This window comes from Macaca nemestrina, chromosome 1 (genome assembly GCF_043159975.1).
Source record: "Macaca nemestrina isolate mMacNem1 chromosome 1, mMacNem.hap1, whole genome shotgun sequence".
In the NCBI taxonomy this organism is placed as follows: Eukaryota; Metazoa; Chordata; class Mammalia; order Primates; family Cercopithecidae; genus Macaca; species Macaca nemestrina.
The window spans coordinates 201,349,366-201,367,276 of record NC_092125.1 but is presented as its reverse complement, the minus strand read 5'-3'; the positions used below and the strand labels follow the sequence as shown (position 1 = coordinate 201,367,276).

The 17,911-nt window shown below is 43.3% G+C and overlaps 1 protein-coding gene across 5 annotated transcripts in view; it reads right to left on the bottom strand.

Moving 5' to 3' along the window:
* Positions 1-2,818: 2,818 nt before the first annotated feature.
* LOC105494647 (zinc finger and BTB domain containing 8 opposite strand) overlaps positions 2,819-17,911 on the bottom strand; it is a 41,041-nt gene continuing 25,948 nt past the window's right edge. For 4 of the 5 annotated variants that reach the window (XM_024796867.2, XM_011763265.2, XM_071096760.1 and 1 more), the window contains exons 2-7: positions 16,471-16,495; positions 15,661-15,782; positions 15,349-15,431; positions 13,516-13,568; positions 9,270-9,306; positions 2,819-3,939 (exon numbers count right to left, since the gene is read on the bottom strand). In XM_024796867.2, the coding sequence (XP_024652635.1) occupies positions 3,853-3,939; positions 9,270-9,306; positions 13,516-13,568; positions 15,349-15,431; positions 15,661-15,733 (333 nt within the window). In that variant the 5' untranslated portion in view covers positions 15,734-15,782; positions 16,471-16,495 and the 3' untranslated portion in view covers positions 2,819-3,852. The remainder of the gene's footprint in view (positions 3,940-9,269; positions 9,307-13,515; positions 13,569-15,348; positions 15,432-15,660; positions 15,783-16,470; positions 16,496-17,911) is intronic. The other variant, XM_071096749.1, reaches the window with a different exon arrangement.

The window sequence follows — 17,911 nt, the reverse complement described above, 5'->3', positions numbered from 1 at the left end:
GAGGCAGAATAGGGTCTGCAGGCAGGGAACCTAAGGCAGATGTGCGCTGACTTCCTAGAACTGAATCAAGAAGATCAGATGGTACTCCCTTTGGCTCCCCAGTCTTCAGTGGGAACTTTACTTCAGCCTCTGATTGGTCACCTCCTACAACCAATCACACTGGTCATGGGCCACTCCTTAATTTACGTAGAATATAACCAAGTAAGAAATGGGAAACCTCTAGAGGGTATTTAAACCCCAGAAAATCCTGTAACCAGCGCTCTTGAGCCCTTGCTTGAGCCTGCTCACACTCTATGGAGTGTTCTTTTTGTTTCAATAAATTTGTGCTTTCATTGCTTCATTTTTTTGCTTTGTTTGTGCGTTTTGTCCAATTATTTGTTCAAAACGCCAAGAACCTGTCAACTCATAGTCAAGCAAGACCTTTCACGGGTAACAATATAGTTGCCTCACATGCTTTTTGTCCTGGGCAAGTCTGTGCCCCATGTAGTTTTTGTTTTGTTTGAGACAGGGTTTTATTCCTGTTGCCCAGGCTGGAGTGCAGTGGCACGATCTTGGCTCACTGCAACCTCTGCCTCCTGGGTTCAAGAGATTCTCCTGCCTCAGCCTCCCAAGTAGCTGGGACTACCGGTGCATGCCACCACACATGGCTAATTTTTATATTTTAGTAGAGATGGGGTTTCACCATGTTGCCCAGGCTGGTCTCAAACTCCTGGGCTCAAGTGATCCACCCACCTCGGCCTCCCAAAGTGCTGGGATTACAGGTACGAGCCACCATGCCCAGCTCTACTTGGTTTTAATATATTCCAGCTCTCACCCTCTTCTTATTCTGGATTTGGCCTTCATTGCCTTCCTGGTCTTCCATTGTTCATTTTCACGATCAAGCTCCAATTAGCCCACGATATGCAAAGGTTCTGTGAAAAAAAGAGCCCCATCTCAGCCTGGCAATCAATCCTAATAAAAGGTAAAAGGGTTCTAGACCGGGCGCGGTGGCTCACTCCTGTAATCCCAGCACTCTGGGAGGCCGAGGCGGGTGGATCACAAGGTCAGGAGACTGAGACCATCCTGGCTAACACGGTGAAACCCCATCTCTACTAAAAATACATAAAATTTGGCCGGGCCCGGTGGCTCACGCCTGTAATCCCAGCACTTTGGGAGGCCGAGGCGGGCGGATCACGAGGTCAGGAGATCTAGACCATTCTGGCTAACACAGTGAAACCCTGTCTCTACTAAAAATATGAAAAAAATTAGCCGGGCATGGTGGTGGGTACCTGTAGTCCCAGCTACTCGGGAGGCTGAGGCAGGAGAATGGCGTGAACCTGGGAGGCAGAGCTTGCAGTGAGCCGAGACCGCGTCACTGCACTCCAGCCTGGGCGACAGAGCCAGACTCCGTCTCAAAAAAACAAAAGGGTTCTGAGGGATGTTTTTGGCTTGAAGAGTTACAATTCAAATCTGTAAAAGGTGCCTGAGTACAAAGAAGGTTAAAAAGCACTACCCAGTGTTCCTGCTATATATTCATTTGAAGAGCTGCTTTTCAAACCACAGGCTCTTGGCCTATTCTTCATTAACCCTATTTTCTTTTTCTGTTTTAAGATGGAGTCTCACCCTGTCACCTAAGCTGCAATTCAGTGGCACAATCTCAGCTCACTGCAACCTCCACCTCCTGCGTTCAAGCGATTCTCATTGCCTCAGGCTTTCAAGTAGCTGGGATAACAGGCGCCTGCCACCACACCAGGCTAATATTTTGTATTTTTAGTAGAGATAGGGTTTTGCCATGTTGGCCAGGCTGGGCTGAACTCCTGACCTCAGGTGATCCACCTGCCTCAGCCTCCCAAAGTGCTGGGATTACAGGTGTGAGCCACTGTGCCCGGCTTTCATTAACCCTATTTTCTGTTAAACACTCATAGAAAAATAGTTGCTAATCCGTTCCTTTTAGTTCAAGTTTGCCATACTGTGAGGATATTCAGCACCACCCAGTGGCAATTTTTTTATGTTCTTGTGAATAAATAGCAATTTTGCAAACTCTTGATCCCAAAAGATAGTACCTGTATCAATAGAAACAAGAAAAAAGTTGTGAATCAAACTAAATTTCATTTATAAAAAGTCTTCTACTTTAAGAGTTCAGATCATTTTAAGGTTGTTTTCCTGGCCTCATGTCTCCTTAAAGACAAATAGTTAGGCCAGGTGCAGTGGCTCACACCTGTAATCCCAGCACTTTGGGAGGCCAAGGTAGATCACTTGAGCCCAGGAGTTCAAGACCAGTTCAAGACAACATAGTGAGACCGCATCTCTACAAAAAAATTTTAAAACTTAGCCAGGTATGGTGGTGCATACCTGTAGTTCCAGCTATTTGGGAGGCTGAGTTGGAAGGACTGCTTGAGCCCAGCAGTTTGAGGTCACAGTAAGCTATGATTGCACCACTGCATTCCAGCCTGGGAGACAGAACTAGATCCTGTCTCAAAAAAAAAAAAGGACGAATAGGCCGGGCGCGGTGGCTCAAGCCTGTAATCCCAGCACTTTGGGAGGCCGAGACGGGTGGATCACGAGGTCAGGAGATCGAGACCATCCTGGCTAATACGGTGAAACCCCGTCTCTACTAAAAAATACAAAAAACTAGCTGGGCGAGGTGGCGGGCGCCTGTAGTCCCAGCTACTCGGGAGGCTGAGGCAGGAGAATGGCGGGAACCCGGGAGGCGGAGCTTGCAGTGAGCTGAGATCCGGCCACTGCACTCCAGCTGGGGTGACAGAGCGAGACTCCGTCTCAAAAAAAAAAAAAAAAAAAGGACGAATAACTTAGGTAGTTAAACAACAACAACAATAAATAAATTTTTCAAAAATTCTCCTTTTATTCTCTAGTTATACACATATACTCACTTTCAAATAAAATTCTACATTAGAAGGAAAAGTCTCTTTGTAAGGCATAGTATTGACGTTTTCTTATGAGAAAATAGGAAATATCATCAGTGCTTTTAAAAAAGTGAAAGCGTAAGAGAAAATCAGGGCTCTATCTAGAGAAGTCTAATTGTTTCTCTATAAAAACCAACTGGAATACAGGATACCTGTCCTATAGCAACCTAAAACACAACCTCCCTTGATGTATATATAGAAAATATATGTCTTGTAGCCAGGCGCAGTGGCTTATGCCTGTAATCTCAGCACTTTGGGAGGCCAAGGGGGGCGAATCATGAGGTCAGGAGATCGAGACCATCCTGGCTAACACGGTGAAACCGTCTCTACTAAAAATACAAAAATTAGCTGGGCATGGTGGCGGGCGCCTATAGTCCCAGCTACCTATAAGGCTGAGGCAGGAGAATGACGTAAACTCAGGAGGCGGAGCTTGAAGTGAGCCGAGATCATGCCACTGCGCTTCAGCCTGGGCTACAGAGCAAGACCAACTCAAAAACAAAAAAGAAAGAAAGAAAGAAAATATATGTCTTAACCAACTTGGAAGAAAAACAAAATTCTGTGTGTGCAAATATATTTTTTCAAGTTACTCTTTTTTCAACCTGGATTTAGCCTCAGGCTGCTGCTGACATCCTCGCTGGGGTGAGGCTGGAGGGCTTGCATTGCACTGGAAGGGCATGAGGCACCTACTGCCACAGCAGAGAATCAAAGGACCATAACTGTCCCTTGGGGATTGAAGAATTCTTTAAAGTCTGATTATTTGGGGAACACAGACTAAGGCTGTACCCTGATTTTCCCTTTCTGAAAGTCACATTTTAACTAAAACATTTCTGTTCTACAAATTTCCACGTATCAAAAGACGCTGTAGAATTTAATTCATAGTGTCTTCTCAAAAGGAAAAAAAGGAAAAAAAAAAGCAGTTATTCATAGGAGTCTTTTCTTTTTTGGTGTCTTAAATGTCAATGATCACAAAAACTTCTGGCTTCTCTTCGTCATACACCTGCATTGCTGAATATGTTATTGCTTTGACTTCTGTTCCCTAAAGTTGGGGTTAGAGAAAAAAAAATAGGAAAATAGGATATTAAAATCATAATCATTAACTCTAGCAACAATCGGCAGAAAGTAAAAATTTTGGTATTTTGAAAATGAAAAACTCACATGAAACAATTCGTTATGAAATTAGCATAGTATACAGGGATCCAAGAAAAATGAGAGGCAACCCACGCACAATGGAGTTGGGACATGGAACTCTAATCCTGGCTTTGTTTCCAGCTGGGTATAGAAATTGTCTGGCCTATCTGGACATCAGTTTTTCATTGATAAAATGGGTTAAATCACATAAAGACACATCCATAGGTATGTTCACTGCAGTACTATTCACAATAGCAAAGACATAGAATCAACCCACATGCCCATCAATGGTAGACTGGATAAAGAAAATGTGATACATATACACCATGGAACACTACACAGCCATAAAAAAGAATGAGATCATGTCCTTTGCAACAACATGGATGGAGCTGGAGGCCATAATCCTAAGTGAATTCGTGCAGGAACAGAAAACCAATACCACGTTTCCATATATTTAAGAGGGACACAAACATTGAGTACACATGAACACAGAGGGAAACAAGACACCGGGTCTGCTGATTGAAAAACTGCCTATCAGGTATTACGCTGATTACCTGGGTGAAAAATTATCTGTACACTAAACCTCCACAACATGCAATGTACCCATGTAACAAACTTGCATGTGCACCCCATGAACCTAAAAATAAAAGTTGGAAAGAAAAAAAGTAAAAAGCTTTTGAGGATGATTAAAAAAAAAAAAATGGGTTGAATCAAACAACACAAGCTTTTCTACTATTTGGCTCGGGGCTCCTTCTGAAACCCCAACCACCTCCTTATACTCTGACCTAGGCCTTAGGAACTCAACCTATTCTCTTCCTCAGCTGCCAACACTCACTTCACCTCTTGGGACTCTTCTCTTTCCAAGTCTAGCTGAAGAGTAAGATACACTTTCCCAGATCAAAAGCTCTCCACACGTCTCTGATACATGACACTGCCCAACCCTGCCCCAGTTTAAGACCACAGAATTAGATGTTCTCTTAGGTTCTTTCCAGCTCCAAAAGGAATCTACAGTAATTCTGTGCACCATAAAATGTATCCAGCAATACGTAAATGACATTTGCTAGCTGTACACCACACAAAAAAAGGAAGATTTCACAGAAGGATATAAGTGGCAGTGCCGCTGCTTTTTCTCCTCTGCCACAATCACCTGGCAAAACCACAACCTAATTCAAGTTCAACTGTCTGCTTATGGCAGCACACACCATGCTAATTGGTATCACCCTGAGTGTATGTCTACACATCTCAAACAGGAATTCAGCACTTGCAGTAAAATCTTACAATTACCAATAAATTCCCTTTTTCACTCTCTGAGACAATTCTTTCCCTTCTCCTCTAGTGATCATTCCTCCCTCATTCTCACTCTCAATCAATTGTGCTTCCTAGAGAAAGTAAGAGCAACTCAGTAAGAACTGACGCATCTTCCTACCACCAAATCTACCATCATGCTGTATCTGTACTCACCTTAGCCTCCCTGGCTGCAATGAATGGCTTGTCCCTGCTCCCATCAGAAGGCCAACTTCTATACATGAGTATTCGATCCTATACCCGCCTTACCAAATTTTACCAAAGAGGCTGTGGCCCTATCTCTACAACCTTATCTGCTACTATTACACCTTCACTCTCAGCTCCAGCTTGCTGTTCCGTGAACACAACCTATCTCATTTCAGGGCCTTTACACCTGTTTCTTCACCTGGAAAGTTCTTCCATATTTATGCTCACTTATCTCTCTTGCCTTACCCTGATGGCACTGGTCACTATCTGAAATTATGTGTTTACATGTTTGTCTGGCTCACTTATTCCACTACGTTTTAAACTCAGTGAGGGCAGAGACTTCACTTATCCTATTACATTTCTACCTTGAGTGCGTAAAAAAATGTCTGAAACACTAGAGGCACTTGATTCAACATTTGCTGAATGCATGCATAAACTCATGGATGGATGGAATATGGATTCATGGAGAGAAGGTAAAGACAATATTAAAACCAGGAAGGTATTTTTAAACCAAGAAATATTTCAGGAACCAGATGTTTTAATAAGCTATTTGTGCCGGGCGTGGTGGCTCACGCCTGTAATCCCAGCACTTTGGGAGGCCGAGGTGGGCGGATCACAAGGTCAGGAGATCGAGACCATGGTGAAACCCCGTCTCTACTAAAAATAGAAAAAATTAGCCGGGCGCAGGGGCGGGCGCCTGTAGTCCCAGCTACTCGGGAGGCTGAGGCAGGAGAATGGCGTGAACCCGGGAGGCGGAGCTTGCAGTGAGCCGAGATTGTGCCACTGCACTCCAGCCTGGGCGACAGAGCGAGACTCTGTCTCAAAAAAAAAAAAAAATAATAATAATAATAATAAGCTATTTGTAAAATATTCCTTTTGGCTTTGAAAAGTTGTTTGATTGGCTGGGCACAGTGGCTCATGCCTGTAATCCCAGCACTTTGGGAGGCCAAGGCAGGCGGATCACCTGAAGTCAGGTGTTTGAGACCAGCCTGACCAACATGGTGAAACCCCGCCTCTACTAAAAATACAAAAATTAGCAGGGCGTGGTGGCGTGCACCTGTAATCCCAGCTATTCAGGAGGCTAAGACAGGAGAATCACTTGAACCTGGGAGGCGGAGGTTGCAGTGAGCTGAGATTGCGCTACTGCACTCCAGCCTGGGCAACAGAGTGAGATTCTATCTCAAAAAAAAAAAGTTATTTGATCATTCATTCAAAAAATAGGAAGTAGCTAGGTGCGGTGGCTCACGCCTATAATCCCAGCACTTTGGGTGGCCGAGGTGGGTAGATCACCTGAGGTCGGGAGTTTGAAACCAGCCCGGCCAACATGGTGAAACCCCATCTCTACTAAAATACAAAAATTAGTCGGGCATAGTTGCATGCGCCTGTAATCCCAGCTACTCGGGAGGCTGAGACACGAGAAGCCCTTGAACCCAGGAGGGGGAGGGTGAAGTGAGCAGAGATTGTGTCACTGCACTCCCTCCTGGGTGACAGGGTGAGACTGTCTCGAAAAAAAGAAATAATAAAAACTGTTGGCTGGGCGTGATGGCTCATGCCTCCTTTGGGAGGCTGAGGCAGGTGAATCACCCGAGGTCAGGAGTTCGAGACTAGCCTGGCCAACATGGTGAAACCCCATCTCTACTAAAAATACAAAAACTTATCCGGGTATGGTGGCATGTGCCTGTAATCCCAGCTACTCGGGAAGCTGAGGCAGGAGAATTGCTTGAACCTGGGAGGCAAAGGTTGCAGTGAGCCGAGATCGTGCCACTGCACTCCAGCTTGGGCAATAGCATGAGACGCCGTCTCAAAAAAAAAAAAAACAAAAAACTGTTAGGAGTACCAAGCTGGAATTGGTGGTATGTACCTATAAGCTCAGCTATTCAGGAGACTGAAGTGGGGGGATTGCTTGAGCCTAGGAGTTTCAGATCAGCCTGGGCAACATAGCAAGGCACTGTCTCACATAAACAAAAACTCTTAGGAGTAAATGAAATTAATTTGCTCATGATTCAGTCTGAATACTTCCAATGGCAAGTGTGAATTTAGAATACAGTTTTGTGCTGCATAACAACATTTTGGTTAATGATTAACTGCATGGTGGTCTGAGAAGATTATAATACCTTTTTTTTTTTTTTTTGAGACGGTATTTCACTCTTGTTGCCCAGGCTGGAGTGCTAGGGCATGATCTCCGCTCACTGCAACCTCCGCCTCCCAGGTTCAATCTCCTGCCTCAGCCTCCCACATAGCTGGGATTACAGGCACCCACCACCACACCCAGCTAATTTTTGTATTTTTAGTAGAGACAGGGTTTCACCAAGTTGGCCAGGCTAGTCTCCAACTCCTGACCTCAGGTGATTCACACCTCGGCCTCCCAAAGTGTTGGGATTACAGGCGTGAGCCACCACACCCAGCCTATAATACTGTATTTTTACTATACCTTTTTTTGGTATTTAGAAATATCAACACACAAATATTTACCAATGTGTAACAACTGCCCATAGTATTCAGTGTAGTAACATGTTGTACAGGTTCGTAGCCTAGGAGCGATAGGCTATACCATATAGCATAGGTTATACCATCTAGGTTTGTGTAAGTACACTCTATGATGTTTGCACAATGACGTAATCACCTAAAGATGCATTTCTCAGAATGTATCCCAGTAGTTAAGTGACCTATGACTGTATCTGGCCTAAACACAGGGGTCAGCAAAATATATATAGCTCACAGGCCAAATCGCCTCTTTTTCTACAGTCCCATAAAGTAAGAGTGATATTTATATCTTTATTTATTTATTTTTATTTTATTTTTTTGAGACCAGTCTTGCTCTGTCACCCAGGCTGGAGTGCAGTGGCATGATCTCAGCTCACTGCAACCTCTGCCACCCAGGTTCAAGTGATTCTCCTGCCTCAGCCTCCTGAGCAGCTAGGATTACAGGTGCGTACCACCACGCCCAGCTAATTTTTGTATTTTTAGTAGAAGCTAGGTTTCACTATATTGGCCAGGCTGGTCTCAAACTCCTGACCACAAGCGATCTGCCTGCCTTGGCCTCCCAAAGTGCTGGGATTACAGGTCTGAGCCACCGTGCCTGGTCTGATTTTTACATTTTTAAATGGTTGGGGGGGAAAATCAAAACAATGACATTCTGTTACATTTGAAAATGGTAAGAAATTCAAATTTCAATGGGCATAAAAAAGTTTTACTAGAATACAAGTGAACTCATTCATTTAAGTATTATCTATGGCTGCTTTGGTTCTACAACAGAAGCACTGAGTAGCTGCTCTTCTGTCATTCTTGGCCCACAAATCTTAAAACATTCATTTTCTGTTCATTTTACAGAAAAAAAACCCTGCCAACTCCTATTCCAATAGATTTCCTATCATAGAGTGACGCCATACAGGTCGGCAAATACAGAATCTAGAGACACACAGAAAGTATAAGGTACAATAGAGAACATCTAGTCCAACATCTTTATTATAGGAGAAGAAATCAAAGGTCAAAAAGGCAAAGGGAATTTCAAATCCCACAATAATCTGAACAAACCTGACCCTAGAACCCAATGCTGACTCCTCATCCACTAAATCAGGTGTGTATAATCACAGTATTTTAACAAAATACATCCAGACAGGTCAGAGAACTTTGAGAAAAACTTACCACTTTACACCAGTTAGAACTAACTGAAGTTGACTGTCACATACATGAACTTTATAGTAAGGAAATTTTTCATGTTCTTAATGACTGGATTTTAAAACATACCTGAGGGTGCTTGGACAATGAAAATTCTTCTCCCCACCTTGAGAATACAAATTAAAACATGATTAAGATTTGTTCTCTCTTTATATATAAGCCTTGTAAATGTGGTTAACATGCTAGAAAGCCAAAAGAGACAGGTGGGGTCAGGGAGCTGTTGTTTCACTTTGATGTGTCAGAAGATACAGCTGTTGAGGGACGTGTGCGCAGTGGTCATTATTTGCTCTCAAGGTTGATAGTTAAGGCCGGGCGTGGTGGCTCACACCTATAATCCTGGCACTTTGGGAGGCCAAAGGGAGGATCGCTTGAGCCCAGGAGTTTGAGAACAGCCTGAGCAACATAGGGAGACCTCATCTGTACATAAAATTAAAAAAAAAAAAAAAAAAATTGGTTGGGTGTGGTGACACATGCCTGTGGTCCTAGCCACTCAAGAGGAGGAGGCAGGAAGATTGCTTGAGCCCAGAAGTCAAGGCTGCAGTGAGCTGTGATTGCACCACTGCACTCTAGGCTGGGTGTCAGGGCAACACTCTGCCTCAAAAGAAATTTTTAATTACCGGCTGGGCATGGTGGCTCACGCCTGTAATCCCAGCACTTTGGGAGACTGAGGTGGGTGGATCACCTGAGGTCAGGAGATCGAGACCAGCCTGACCAACATGGAGAAACCCTGTCTCTACTAAAAATACAAAATTAGCCAGGTGTGGTGGCACATGTCTGTAGTCCCAGCTACTTGGGAGGCTGAGGCAGGTAATCGCTTCAACCCAAGAGGCAGAGGTTGCAGTGAGCTGAGATCATGCCACTGTACTCCAGCCTAGGCAACAGAGCAAAACGAAGAAGGTCATACATGGTGGCTCATACCTGTAATCCCAGTACTTTAGGTGGCGAAGGCGGGAAGATCACCTGAGGTCAGGAGTTCAAGACCAGCCTGGCCAACATGGTGAAACTCCGTCTCTACTAAAAATACAAAAATTAGCCAGGCATGGTAGTGGGCACCTGTAATCTGAACTACTCAGGAAGCTGAGGCAAGAGAATCGCTTGAACCCAGGAGGCAGAGATTGCAGTGAGCTGAGATCATGCCACTGCACTCCAGCCCGGGCGACAGAGCGAGACTCTGTCTCAAAAAAAAAAAAAAATTTAATTATAGTGGCCAGGCATGGTGGCTCCCACCTGTAATCCCAGCACTTTGAGAGGCAGAGGTAGGTAAATCCAGGAGTTCAAAACCAGCCTGGCCAACATGGTGAGACCTCGTCTCTACTAAAAATACAAAAATTAGGCAGGCATGGTGGTATGTGCCTGTGGCCCCACCTACTCGGGAGGCTGAGGCACAAGAATGGTTTCAATCTGGGAGGCGGACATTGCAGTGAACCAAGATCATGCCATTGCACTCCCAGCCTGGGCAACAGAGTGAGACTGTCTAAAAAACAAAAAAAAAATTAATTTAAAAAACTTTAAAAAAGGTTGATAGTTGATCTCAAAATAAATGTGCCCCAATATAGTGTACCTATGGTGGAATCTCAATAAACATTGTTTAATAAATATTGTTTCAAAACAGAGTAGTAACATATTCAAAATTTTTACTATCCTCAGAGTTATGAAACTAAAGTAGGCTGGGTGCAGTGGCTCACACCTGTAATTTCGGCACTTTGGGAGACTGAGGTAGGAAGATAGCTTGAGCTCAGGAGTTAGAGCCAGCCTGGGAAATGTAGTGAGACCCTGTCTCTACAAAAAATGTTTAAAAAAAAATAATAATAATTAGCCAGGCATGGTGGCATATGTCTGTAGTCCTAGCTACATGGGAGGTTGAGGTAGGAGGGCTGCTTGAGCCCAAAAGGTCACGGTTGTAGTGAGCCATGATCATGCCACTGCACTCCAGGCTGAGAGACAAAGCAAAACCCTCTCTCAAAACAAAAACAACAAAAACGAAACAAAAAAGAAAAAAAAAAACCTAATTAAATAATACCTCCCATTGCAGAAAGCAAGTCTGAGTACCAAAGGCAAAATACTAGACTCTATAATACGCTCCAAACTTGGTTTGCGCTTTACAACTTTTCTAAAAGTATCCATGATCTGTATATAGAAGGCCCTAGAAAAGTAATTTAGAACTTGGGATCAGTCTCCTCTCTGCCTTTGACACTAATGTGACTGAAGATCACAACGTGGTGTAGTAGAAAGAGCAAAGTTTTAAAATTCTGTTCAAACACATATTAGCTAGTACTTTTGGACAAGCTTGTTTCTTTTTTTTTTTTTTTGAGCCGGAGTCTCGCTCTGTTGCCAGGCTGGAGTGCAGAGGCACGATCTTGGCTCACTGCAACCTCCACCTCCTGGGTTCAAGCGATTCTCCTGCCTCAGCCTCTTGAGTAGTTCAGGTCACAGGTGCCCACCACCACGCCTGGCTAATTTTTGTATTTTTAGTAGGGATGGGGTTCCACCATGTTGACTAGGATGGCCTCAATCTCTTGACCTCGTGATCCGTCCGCCTTGGCCTCCCAAAGGGCTGGTATTATAGGCGTGAGCCACCGCACCCAGCAAGTCTGTTTCTTTACTCATTAAACAACAACAACAACACAGAGGTGAAGATAATAAAAGATCTCACTTTACAAAAAAGAAGTGAATGAAATTCAATATAAAATGGGGCCACAGGAGTTAGAGACCAGCCTAGCAACACAGCAAGACCCCATCTCTATAAAAAATAAAAAATTAGCTGAGATTAGCCAGGCATGGTGGCAGGCGCCTGTAATCCCAGCTACTCAGAAGGCTAAGGCAGGAGAATCGCTTGAACTCTGGAGGCAGAGGTTGCATCGAGCCAAGACTGCAGCACCGCACTCCAGCCTGGGTAACAGAGCAAGACTCTGTCTCAACAACAACAACAAATTAGCTGGGCACGGTAGTGCGCACCTGTAATTTCAGGTACTTGGGAGGCTAAGGAAGGAGATCACTTGAGCCCAGGAGTTCAAAGCTGCAGTGAGCCATGATTACACTACTGCACTCCAGCCTGGGGGCCAGGGCAAGACCCTGTCTCAAATAAATCAATAAATTAAATTGAGCCAGGTGTGGTGGTGTGCACCTGTTGTCCCAGCTACTCAGGAAGCCAAGACAGGAGGATCACTTGAGCCCAGGAGTTGGAGGACACCTGGGCAACATAATGAATGAGAACCCATTTCTAAAAAAATAAATGAGGCCGGGCGCAGTGGCTCAGGCCTGTAATCTCAGCACTTCGGGAGGGCCGAGGTGGACAGATCACCTGAGGTCAAGAGTTTGAGACCAGTCTGGCCAACATGGTGAAACACCGTCTATACTAAAAATACAAAAAATTAGCTGGGCATGGTGGCAGGCACCTATAATCTCAGCTACTCGGGAAGCTGAGGCAGAAGAATCACTTGAACCCAGGAGGTGGAGGTTGCAGTGAGCTGAGATCACGCCACTGCACTCTAGCCTGAGCAACAGAGCAAGACTCTGTCTCAAAAAAAGCCAAATAAATAAAAAATAAATGAAAATAAAATTTAAAAGTTGTATGTAAAAGTAACCTAGGAGGGCCAGGAACAGTGGCTCATGCCTGTTATCTCAGCACTTTGGGAGGCTGAGGCCAGGGGACAGTCTGAGCCCAGGAGTTTGAGACCAGCCTGGGCAACATGGGGAGACCCCATCTCTTCAGAAAACAAAAGAGTCAGTCAGGCGTAGTGGTGCACTTGGTGGTCCCAGCTATTCAGGAGGCTGAGGTGGGAGGATCCCTTGAGCCCAGGAGGCTGAAGCTGCAATGAGCCGTGACCGCACCACTGTATTCCAGCCTGGGTGACAGAACAAGACCTTATCTAAAAAAAAAAAATTTAAAAACCTAAAAAATATAATTAAGTGACTAAAGAAACCTGAGAGACAAGTCCAGTCAAAGTGACCTAATTAAGTGTTTGCAAACTCTGGCAGGAAAAGAAAAGTACGATTTGTTAGTAGAAAGAACTGATTTAAATAGGTCTAAAAGTGAGAATGTATGAGAAAAAAATGTGTCAGTGTTTCCCATCCACTAAGCTGGGCTTTATGCTGTGCCATTTAGCAATTATTTGTATTCTCTCCCTAAAAATCAACAAATTGGGAATCAGATTTAACAATTAAAATCAACTTTATTTTGATAAGTTTCTGGTCCTTCCAAGTCCTTAGGCATCCCACAAAACTCAATCTGCAAGTGGCCCTCTGTTTCCTTGCCCATTGAATTCAATGAAGAATATAACTTTAACTTGGTACTTAAAAGATTTTCAAAACTTACCCAATTGATCGTAATTTGAAATTTCTTTGATCAATACTAAGTACTTTCACTTCCTAGAGAGGAAAAAAAAATTTTAATTAAAAAAGCTCATAATAGACCATCTACTAAAAATCTTTTTGTTTTGTTTTGTTTTTTTGGACCATCTACTAAAAACCTGTACAACTCTTTTTTTTTTTTTTTTTTTTTCTGAGACGGAGTCTTACTCTGTCGCCCAGGCTGGAGTGCAGTGGCATGGTCTCGGCTCACTACAACATCCGCCTCCCAGGTTCAAGCAATTCTCCTGTCTCAGCCCGCCAAGTAGCTGGGACTACAGGTGCTTGCCACCACGCCCGGCCAATCCATTTTTTTGTATTTTTAGTAGAGATGGGGTTTCACCTTATTGGTCAGACTGGTCTTGAACTCCTGACCTCAGGTGATCCACCCACCTCAGCTTCCCAAAGTGCTGGAATTACAGGCGTGAGCCACCACGCCTGGCCTTTACAACCTTTTCTAGAAAACAATAGCATACAACTTCTGTGAAGCAAAGAAAATTAAAATATTAGCTTAAATAGGACAACAAATGAGATATATATGTATATGGGTTTTTTAGTTTTTGTTTTTTTTGAGACAAGGTTTCGCTCTGTTGCCCAGGCTGGAATGCCCTGGCATGATCTTGGCTCACTGCAACCTTCACCTCCCAAGCTCAAGCAATCCTCCCACCTCAGCTTCTGGAGTAGATGGGACCACAGGCATGTGCCACCAGATTATTATTGTTTGTTTGTTTGTTTTCAGAGAGGGAGTTTTGCCATGTTGCCCAAGCTGAGTATTAAATATATTTCAAGGAAATAAGTTTTTTCTTACATATTCAAGGGAGGCATTCTAGAAGGATGTAAGATCCAAAAATATGAGTCAAAAGAATTTCTCTGCAAGATATATGTTAGAGGACTACTCTGGACACACTGCCTATAGGGTAGCCCTGCTCTGCAGGGGGCAGTACCTCCACTGCTGCTGTACACTGCCACTTCAATAAAAGCTGTTGTTTAATGCTGGGGGAAAATAGATATATGGTGGAGGAGGACATAGGATTTCAATCACTCTGAGCCTAATAAAATACTGGTAGGCACTTGAACTCTGTAGGGTGAGTGAGTCAGTTGATAGAGTGAGTATAAGCAGTGAAGCTGGTAAAGCAGAGAATGGAGGAATTATAAAAGCAGAGAGTGCCATCTCTGTTAAATAACAATGACATTGCAGATGTGTTCCCTTCTAAAGGATGACAGCAGCAAGCAATCTCCATTTGGCTTTTCCTTTTTTCATGTTAAGGAAAACTAAAAGCTGCAATTGTTTAACTTAGGCCAATGTGACAGGGCTACTACATTTCAAATGGAACAAAAGGAACAATGGATGGACATAAATATAGCTCAAACTTGGGACATATAAAAAGTGTGGATGAGGCTGCGTGCAATGCTCACACCTGTAGTCCCACCACTTTGCAAAATTGAGACAGGAGGATTGCTGGAGGCTAGGAGTTCAAGACCAGCCTCCGTGACATAGCAACACCCTGTCTCTATCAAAAACAAAAACAGAAAAAAACGTGGATGAAAACTGTAGGTACCTTTTTATCACACAATCCTGATTAGTGACAAATACATGAGATCTAAATACAAAATGTTCACACATAGGCAAATGCAGGTTAACCAGGAAGTACCCGTGGTCATTATGATTTCTGCAAATTAGTATCGTCTTATTTGTATGGATTTGTTTTGTTTTACATGTCCTATTTTAAATCATCTGTTCTATTTTAAAATATGAACTAAGAATCCATTTGCTCAATAAAAAAGAAAAACCTTTGCTTACCCGGGGTATGAAGAATTCATCAGCACTGAACTTATAAAGCCATTCATCCAAAAAGTGAAACAGAAGAGACTGTAAGTCATCTCCTACACAGGATCAAAACAGCCATAATAGTATGTTTAATAATTCTGGTCTCTAAAAACATACTTGAATTTAAAAGTGCAATAAATGTCTAGGTCAGTTGAAAGAGAAAGAAAAGACTCATCATTAATTTTCTGGTTCTTTTTGTGAAAATAATACTCATATTATGTAAAATACTGCACAATTGTATACAATACTGTATAACAATTTCTTCCTTGTGAATAAATCATTTACCTTGGGTTTCTACTTCTACTGTTTGGAGGGGCTCCACTGTCCCAGTATCTGTCATGTAACCAAACATGGCCATTGCACATTGCTCGAATGCTTCCTCCAGAGTATCTCCCCACGCGTGTAACCTAAAGAAGCACATTCATGCTCGGTGTAATATAATCCACCGTGAGAAAGAAAACTTGATAGCAAGCAAAGTCAAAATAAATTCAGTATGATAAATACAAATTTTAAGGCCTCAATCAATTTAATGGCACTGCAACTGGGTGCTTTTATTTTTATTATTTATTTATGTTTTTTAGACTGAGTCTCACTCTGTCGCCCAAGCTGGAGTGCAGTGGTACGAACTCGGGTGACTGCAACCCCCGCCTCCTCGGTTCAAGCGATTCTCCTGCCTCAGCCTCACAAGTAGCTGGGATTACAGGCGCACACCACCACGCCTGGCTAATTTTTGTATTTTTAGTAGAGACGGGGTTTTACCATGTTGGTCAGGCTGGTCTCGAACTCCTGACCTCATGATCCATCTGCCTCAGCCTCCCAAAGTGCTGGGATTATAGGCGTGAGCCACTGTGCCCAGCCTTATTTTTATTTTTTGAGATGGGGTCTCTCTCTGTCACCCAGGCTGGAATGCAGTGGTGTGATCTTGGCTCACTGAGCCACTGAACCCTGCAAAACTGGGTGCTTTTAAACCATGATTTTCATATTGTGTAGGAACCAAAATGAGAGGGGAAAAATTAAAGATAGGGATACCAAGATTAAAACATTCAGTCTTCCTATTGACATGGTTTCAAAGGAATGAACTCCCACTATACTCACTGGACATCCGCTGTATGATCCAAATCTGAGGGAGAGAGGGAAAAACACTTATAAGACACTAAACTTCACTCTCAAATCACACACACAAAATAACTCTAGTCCGTTATTATTAGGAATATCATCTTTAAAGAGCAAGAAAACGTAGGCCAGTCCATCCACACCTTTTGCTATCTATTTACTCAACAAAGCTAATTGCTTTGCTTTGTTGGAATCTTTTTTTTTTTTTTTGAGACAGAGAGCTGAGATTGAGCCACTGCACTCTAGCCTGGGCAACAGAGCAAGACTCCATCTCAAATTAAATAAATAAATAAAATAAAATTCCAGGTTTCTGTCTCACCTTTTCTTTTACAGTGAACCTAATCCTAGGTAAAATCAATTTAGAAAATAAACTCCACAATATACGAGCTTTTTCCGGATATTTCCACAGGAAAACCAGAAAGTAACAAACGGTACCATAGTACACTCCCATTGGATATCTCCTCTCAACATTTTTAGAGTCTATTCTTAAGCCATATCTTTTTTTTTTTTTTTAGATGGAGTTTCACTCTGTCATCCAGGCTGGAGTGCAGTGGCACGATCTTGGCTCACTGCAGCCTCTGCCTTCAGGGTTCAAACGATTCTCCTGCCTCAGCCTCCTGAGTAGCTGGTATTACAGGCGTATGCCACCACACCTGGGTAATTTTTGTACTTTTAGTAGAGGTGAGGTTTCACCATGTTGGCCAGGCTGCCCTTGAACTCTTGACTTCAGGTGATCCACCCACCTCAGCCTCCTAAAGTGCTGGGATCACAGGCGTGAGCCACTGCGCCTAGCCCACATCATGGCTTTCATCAATTCTTCCCACTTAGGATCATAGAATATTACGGCTAGAAGGAATTCTTGGAGATCATTAATATGATTCCTTCACTTGGAACTGCCTTTGCAAAATTATAACTGAGGAAATTATGACAGTGAAAGAAATCAGACCTAACTGACTCCATCTTGCTTCTAACCTTTAAGCTGTCCTTGTTCATTTCTGGTGGGCCGAACTAACTTTGGGAAGGAATTCAGTTCATGGTTAGACTCTGAAACAATAACAGCCCTTTCCCAAAAAGACCCTCTTCTTGCCTGGGGACCAACCAGAATGCCTTTCAAGGACTAACAAATTAGCTACAAGATTAGAAATTGGAGTTTAAGGGTCATGTAGCCTCTAGTTCCAAGAGTCTGAACCTCCCCAAATTGCTCCTGTGGATAACATCACTATTGCAAAACCTAAGATCAATACTTGAGATATTTTGCAGACCCTGCCCTCCATGGATCAGCTGACACCACCCAAACTGGAAAGCTGGCTCAACCAGTTTTGCCGTCCCACATAGGAAGACAGCAAGAAAAACTCACTTCAATCCCCTGTGATTCCATCTCCAACCTGACCAATCAGTAGCATCCACTTCCCAAGCCCCTACC